This window comes from Loa loa (assembly GCF_000183805.2).
Source record: "Loa loa unplaced genomic scaffold supercont3.642, whole genome shotgun sequence".
Taxonomy (NCBI): Eukaryota; Metazoa; Nematoda; class Chromadorea; order Rhabditida; family Onchocercidae; genus Loa; species Loa loa.
This window is the reverse complement of record NW_018108822.1, coordinates 8449-15956: the sequence shown is the minus strand read 5'-3', so window position 1 is coordinate 15956 and position 7508 is coordinate 8449. Positions and strand designations below refer to the sequence as shown.

The window sequence follows — 7508 nt, the reverse complement described above, 5'->3', positions numbered from 1 at the left end:
AATAATAATAATAATAATAATAATAATAATAATAATAATAATAATAATAATGACAATAATAATTATAATAACAATAATAATAACAAATAATAATGATAATGATGATTATAATGATAATAGTTATAATAATGATAATAATAATAATAAAATAATAATAGTAATAGTAATAATAATAACAATGATAATGGCAATATAATAATAATAATAATAATAATAATAATAATAATAATAGTAATAATGATAAAATAATAATAATGATGGAATAGTAGTAATAATAATTATTATTAGTAATGATTAACAATTTAATACCGATCTAAACTATTTTCCATCATTTATATATCTTCCTATTTTTCTTTCTCCCTCTTTTTTCTTCTCTCTCTTACTCTTTCCCATTTTTTTTTTTTCTAAAAAGTTTTGCGATAATTGCTGTTTCTGTTCGGTTATTGTAACAAATGTTGAATGATGTGATGTATTCACTGTCATTCCTCTCTTCCTCTCTCTCTCTCTCTCTCTTTCCTCTTTCTTCTTCCTTTTCCTCTTCCTTCCCCTCCTTCTCTTTCTCCTCGTTTTTCCTTCTTCTATATGAATTAAAGAATATTTAGTAGGTAGGATTAATAAATGATAGATGTGTTATCATTTGTTGATTGATGGACTAATAAGTTATGAACGAATGAATGGATGAATGAATGAATGAATGAACGAATGGACGATTAAATGAATGAATGAATGAATCGGTTCCTTTCTTTTAAATATTGCAACAGGAATTCAAGCAATGTTTTATGAGTTGAGGAAACGAGGGAAGAATTCATTATAATATTTAATTGTTTTCAAATACATAAGTACAAATATATTAATGGGAACGATCGTATGTACTATCCGTTTCACATACGCACATGCACACATACACATACATGCATATTATTGACACTTAATAATTTAAAAATTTTGAAGTGAAAAAAAAAAATTAGTTAGACGAAAGATGGTGGAAGTATTTTATCAAAATCATTATGTTTTTTTATATGTATTTATATATAATTAAAAGGTTTTTTTTCTTTTTTAATGAAAAAGTAAAACATTGAATTTAAATGTGATCTTTGTTCTTTTTTTTCTTTTTTTTGTGTTTTTTTTAAAATAATTCTTCACAGTACAATTGTTATATTTGGCTTTTTTTTTTTTAAATCCATTTTAACTATAATTAATAAATTATTTTTAAAAAAAATTAATTTTTACGTTTTTTATTTTTTACAACTTTACATGTTTATGTTTTGACGTTTTTTTACGTCCTTCGAAGAAATAATACAGATTTGTTAGAATGTGATAATAAGACGAATTGTGCGTGGGTGGTCGTTTTTGCGCGCACGGGGGCGGTTTTGTGTAGGTGTGATGTATGTGTGTGTATATGTATGTATATGCATGTATATGTGTGTGTGTGTGTGTGTGTGTGTGTGTGTGTCTGTGTGTGTATATAAGGGTGCGTGTGCATGTGTAATGCGTGTTTATACGTGTGTGTGTGCGTGTGTGTGTGTGTGTGCATATGTGGCGTATATGTGTGTATGTATATATGTGTATGTATGTTGCAAAGGGGAGGGGAAAGAAGAGGGAGGGAAAAATTAGAATGAAAGGTTTTTTTTTTTAAATTATAAATTTGTTTTCGAACGGCTGCGCATTTTCGTTTTTTCTTTTTTTTTCGTTCCTCCTTCTTCACCTTCTTTTGAAAAGATTCTTTAATCATTGATCTGTTAGAGACGAGTCACTTCCTTTTTTTCTTTTTTTTTAATTCATTTCAAATGAATTCATCATTTGAAAATGAAGGTTAAACGTTTGCTTCTGCATAAGGAGGGAGGGAGAGAGATAACGTAAAAAGAGAGGGAAAGAGAAGTGGGGTGTAGCGGATTGTGCTTGAAAAATCGTTTGTAAATGAAAATTCTATTTTCAAGAATTTCTAATAACTTTTTCAAAAACTTTCCAAAATTTACATCATAACAGCAGTTTAAGTAACATTTCTTTTCTTTCCTTTTTTGTTTTTTTTCTTTTTAAATCTATTTGTTTATAGATTTGTTTATTTAGTCTAAAATTGTTTTTTCCTTTCCTCTCTCTCTGTCTCTTTCTCTCTCTCTCTCTCTCTCGCAGTTGATTAATTTCAAGCAAATGTTTAGTCTTTTATTTCTTGAAATGTTATTTTATGTATTTTACTGATTTCACAAAATTTCTTTCCCGTTTTTTTCTTTCTTCCTTTCTTCCTTGAATCATATAAATTTACATTTGTTATTTAAATCAAACATTCATTTAGTGCTTTTTCATTGACTTCTTATGTGTGAGTTAATGATGTGATAATATTGATGATGATTAAAATATGATGATATTGATAAGCTATATTAATCGAAATTTCCGGAAAATACTAAAAACGAATGAATCATTTAGATAACCACTTTATTAGGATAAGATAATAATTTGAGATGTTGGGATTGGACAAATTTTATAAGATATTTTGATTCGCACTATTTCATTCTCAATTTTTTGGACAGGAATTGAAATGTTATTTCGTTTTTTATTATTTTGTTTGTAATTTTTTTTTTGCTCTAAAAATGTCACTATTCTTACGCAGTGTTTGTATTTTACGTATTTGTATGAAGTTGTTGTCATTGTTGGGGGTTGGGATGATAATGGTAATATTATTCAGTTGTCTCTTTTTTTTTTTTTTGCTGAAGATGTCCAGAAATTGTAAATCAACCCAATCACTTTTAAGTGATATCACATATAGATAAATCATACATTCAATATACAACGGACACACATACATGCACACATATATGTCTAATATATATATATATATATATATACATATAATGTATATATGTAATGTATAAACGCACGTATAAAACGCACGCAAACACACGTATAAACGCACGCACACACATATATATATATATATACAACAAAAACACAAACACACATAAAGACCCACCTACATATGCCGCATTGATGCAGTACACATAACACACACATATATTCTTCGTAAACTTGTCAGCTCGCTCATTTTTATGCTTTTCACATGATTGAACGGTTTGGAGAAGCCAACCGCGACGATGATGACAACGAGGGCGACGATGGCGACGGGGAGGTTGGCGGCATTGGCGGTAACAGCAGCAGTAAGCATACGATGAACGGCGATGGATTTTTTTTTTTCTTTTCTCTTTCATTTTGTTTATAAATTTCAATTATATTTAACGGTAGTTTGATTATGTCAGTTATAGGCAAAATTGACACTGATTAATTTCTCTAATAACTATGTATAAAATTTTAATTGAAATTGATTAATTTCTCTGATAACCTTTACTGATAGATTTATCAAAATTATATTTCTCCTTTATATTTTAAAAAAAAAAGTCAATTTTAAAATATGCATATTACTATTTTGTACATCATGAAAAGCATCTGAGAATATTTGGAAAGGACTCTCTAGTTACAGTTGTTGCAAATGCTGCAAATATAGTTGCACGCTTTTAGCTTGCAAAATGAATTTTTAGATGAGATGCAACATGCGCGGAACTAACCCCCGTCCTTTATTTCTAATGTTTATGTGTCACGATCTAGCAAGCTTGGACGGTGAATTAACAGTGAAGTCCTCAGAACATAAGTTTAGTTAGAATATCCTTCTCTTAGAATATTACAGTAAACAACCTCCATCTGCCCAGATTTAGAGCTAGAGTTGTCTTTTTCTAGATTGATTGATGGTAAACTAGTTGAGTATATCCTGCGCGTAGACACACTTTATGTGTGTCTTGAGAGACTGTACCGCAAGTATGTACCACTATCAGTATAACTTGTAACCTTATCAGGATACGCAAATTTCAAGCTTTACGGCGACGGAAGAGGTATCCGTAAAAAAAATCAGATTAAATAAAACATAAATAAGTACCGTAATCATTAAATAGATTGACATTTTATACATTCGACGTTGTTTAGCTTTTTTTTTTTTTTGTTATTTCGTAATATAAAAAGCAAAATTTAAGATATAAAAACTTTTCCTTAAATATATATTTGAAAATATTTACACTTTTTTTCTAAAAATTCTGGTTTTTTTTGTTTTTCTTTTCTGCATCTAACATTCTTCATTTCCACTGTGATGATGGGTGACGAAGAAATTATAAATGTATTTTATATCAAAATTATCTTAACAATTATATAAACTAGAAAATTTTTTAAAAATTTTTCTCAATTTTTTTTCTGGTAAAAAAGTTTGAAGTATTAATAAAATAATGTGCAAAATTTTCAAATAAAATCTTTCATGATTCGTTCCCTTTGAGCTGTTCTGTTTCCTATATGTTTTCAAAAGCAATTTCGATGTTGGGTATACACATATATGTGTGCATGTGTGTGTGTGTGAATGTGTGTGTCTGTGTGTGTGTATGTTTGTGTAGATTTGTATATATTTGTGTATTTCATTTCTTTTTTTTTTTTTTTTTTTTTATTAAAATACCTTATTGTTAAACAAACAAATCGCGCAAAAATGTTCGTTCACAGTTCTTCTAAACTTTTCACGGTCATTTCGTAACTTTTTCATAGTTCTCAAAATTTACTTAATTTCATCATAATGTTGAAGTATGGATTTATTGATTGATTTAATTGACTAATTGGTTGTATATATATATATATATTTTTTCTTTTTCGGTTATGACTAAATGTTTTAGCATTATAAATTATATTTCGAAAACTTTTATCGCATACTCTTTGATATCACTAATCATTAGAGTTAATTCTTGAAGCATTTATCTTAAATGACTTATTATTTGTTAATTTAATTTTCTTGGAAATTTTGAAATTGTTTGCTAGTTTTTTTTTTTATATTTAATTTTAACTTCATAAGATGCCATCATTCTTCATTAAAATAAAGGAAAAAAGTTTTTTTTTTTTTGAAAAATTTCCATCACTTTTAATTTGATTACAAGTAATAATTTGTAATGAGTAAATAAAATATCCGAAAATGGCATTAACCATCGATTAATATCAATTTTTGGTAGCGGGTGGAAAAAAAAAAACGAACGAATTTTTTGGACACTTCGAAGTGAGAGAATGTTAAATAGTAATCAATTTTTTTCTTCCTTTTCTTATAACTTAATTTTATTTAAATTTTTGTGCAGTTTTAGCATTTCTTGAAGCAATAATAAGCACTTTTACATATTTCATTTCATCCATATATATTGACTATTTACATTTCTCTAAAAAAAAACTTTTTTTTTCTTCAAATATTATCAATTCATAAGTAGAAATGTTTCATGTCATTATTATATTCTTTCATACTTTTTCATGTATAATAAATTTATTGGGTAATATTATTTTAACATTTTTTATATCAGTTTCATGGTAGCTAATGAGTATTTACATTTTTGTCTACTTACTTTTTTTCTATTTACTTGCCTACTTTACTTTCTTAGCGTCACTTATTTGTTTGAAAACTTTATTTTTTGATGATTGTTAGAATATATGAACTTTTAGGAATATGATGCATTCACTAATGACAGTAGATTATGTAGTAGATATTAATTAGTTAAAATAAATGGTACCAGTTTGTTTGTATCATTTTACAAGGAATAGTGATAGTAGTAGTAGTAGCAATGGTAGTTGTATTAGTAATAACTATGATAGGAAGATGTTATGATAAGAAAATTGCTTTCTCTGTCGATTAGCAATAAGAAGTAGATCGAGACTTTTGCTATCCAGATATCAGATTTTTATTGTTCGATAAATTCGATATCAGATTTTTGCTGTTCGACAAATTCGATATCAGATTTTTGTTGTTCGATAAATTCGATATCAGATTTTTGCTGTTCCTAAATTCGATATCAAATTAACATAGCAGGATACTTTTTTGAATTAACCTTGAAAAATTCTTGAAACTTATGCCTATCATATTTCGTTTCTACCATCACTTATTACTACGATGTCATATTTCGCTAATACATTTTTTTATATTCATCTATCCTATCATCGATTTTAGGGAAAAACGGAGTTGTTTGTTTGTTTGTTTATGTATTAATCTATTTAAATATCTTATTTATTTATTTACTTACCTATTTATTCAAATTAGATTTACAAATTATGCTGACTCTTCTTATTAATTTTCAGTAAATTCTTTAAAAGTAAAACGACATTTAATGCTATAATCACATAGCTTTTTTTTTGTTAAATTGTATTTCTCGTTTAAAAATTGAAAAAGCATTGCATAAGAATAGCTTCAGAGAGATACGATGCAGTGTAATCATGATAATAATGATGATAATAGAAATAATGATAATAATAATAGTGATAACAATGACAAATACTAGTGATTGTTGATAGCTGGAGAACATATCGAAACATAATAGTGAGATGATGATGATGAGGGTGGTAATGTTTGCTGTAATGATATGGGAACGGCATTGTCGGTCAAAGCTCAAACTTCGAACTAGCTAACAAATAAGCTAGCTAGCTAGTCAGCCTGCTAGCTAGCTTAATATCTCTCTATCCTTCAGTTAACTAACTCAACTATATTATGCATTTGTCTGTAGTCTGTTTTCTCATCAATAATTCAATGTCTCTACATCGGTTTAGTAAACTAGCAAACTAATCTAGCTAGCTAATTAGTAACTTAGTTACTTAGACAAACAGATAGATGAAAGTCTGGTTAGTTTGATTGCAAGAATCGATTAAATATCTGCAACAATTTTGTTCTATTACAATTACGATTACGATTATATTAATACCTACAATATTGTATCATTAATATGCTTTAAAAAGTTTGTCTATTCTATTGAATGTTTTGGTGATATTTTTGAAGTTTTGCAGTAAAATAATTGCTTTTTTTTGCTGCTTAAATTTTAGTTAAAAGTTAGAATTTGATCGGAATAAATATTGGATTAAACACTGTTTGTATTCGAAATCATTTCTTTGATTAATTTGTTACTTAATTTTGTTTCACATAACAATTCAAATTACTTGAAAGAAATTTTAATAAAAGAAATAAGCGCTCTTATCGTATTGTCTCATTGTCTCATATACATTCTCATTGTACTATTAGCTAATCTTACAATTAATTTATGCTACATAATAAATTAATTACAATAATTTGTACATATTGCTTAGTTATAGGGATAAAATTGTCCTAAGTCAAATATTTAAATTAAGTTTAAATCTATAAATGAAATTGGTTGTTTTCCTACTAAATTCATATATACATTCCTCATCATTATCGTTCTTCTTTCCTCTTTCCTTTTTTCTTTCTCTCTTTCTCTCTCCTTCTCTTTCTCCTAACACTTTATTTAAATGTAATAATCAAAAGTAAAAAAGAAATTGGGAAAATAAGGGAAAGCCAAATTTAGGATATGAAAAGGGACGAATTTTTATTAAAGGTAATTAAAAAATATCATCGTAAGAAGATGAAAAGGACAGGTAAGAACAAACTATTCAATAATGTTTAATTTAGTCTTATGCCCTCTATCCCTCTCTCTTTCTTTCCTCTTCCCTCTCTC

General features: G+C 27.2%; 2 protein-coding genes across 2 annotated transcripts; one reads left to right on the top strand and one right to left on the bottom strand.

Moving 5' to 3' along the window:
- Positions 1–1241: 1241 nt before the first annotated feature.
- LOAG_10988 (hypothetical protein) lies at positions 1242–1669 on the bottom strand (the record flags this gene model as incomplete). The annotated part of the gene is made up of 1 exon (XM_003146511.1): positions 1242–1669. A coding segment is annotated over one exon (393 nt), but the record flags the coding sequence as incomplete, so codon positions are not given.
- A 1383-nt stretch (positions 1670–3052) lies between these two features.
- Positions 3053–5548, top strand: LOAG_10986 (hypothetical protein; the record flags this gene model as incomplete). The annotated part of the gene is made up of 4 exons (XM_003146510.1): positions 3053–3121; positions 3528–3637; positions 3724–3801; positions 5497–5548. The coding sequence occupies 4 exons, from the start codon at positions 3053–3055 to the stop codon at positions 5546–5548; spliced, it is 309 nt and encodes a 102-aa protein (XP_003146558.1).
- Positions 5549–7508: the final 1960 nt, after the last annotated feature.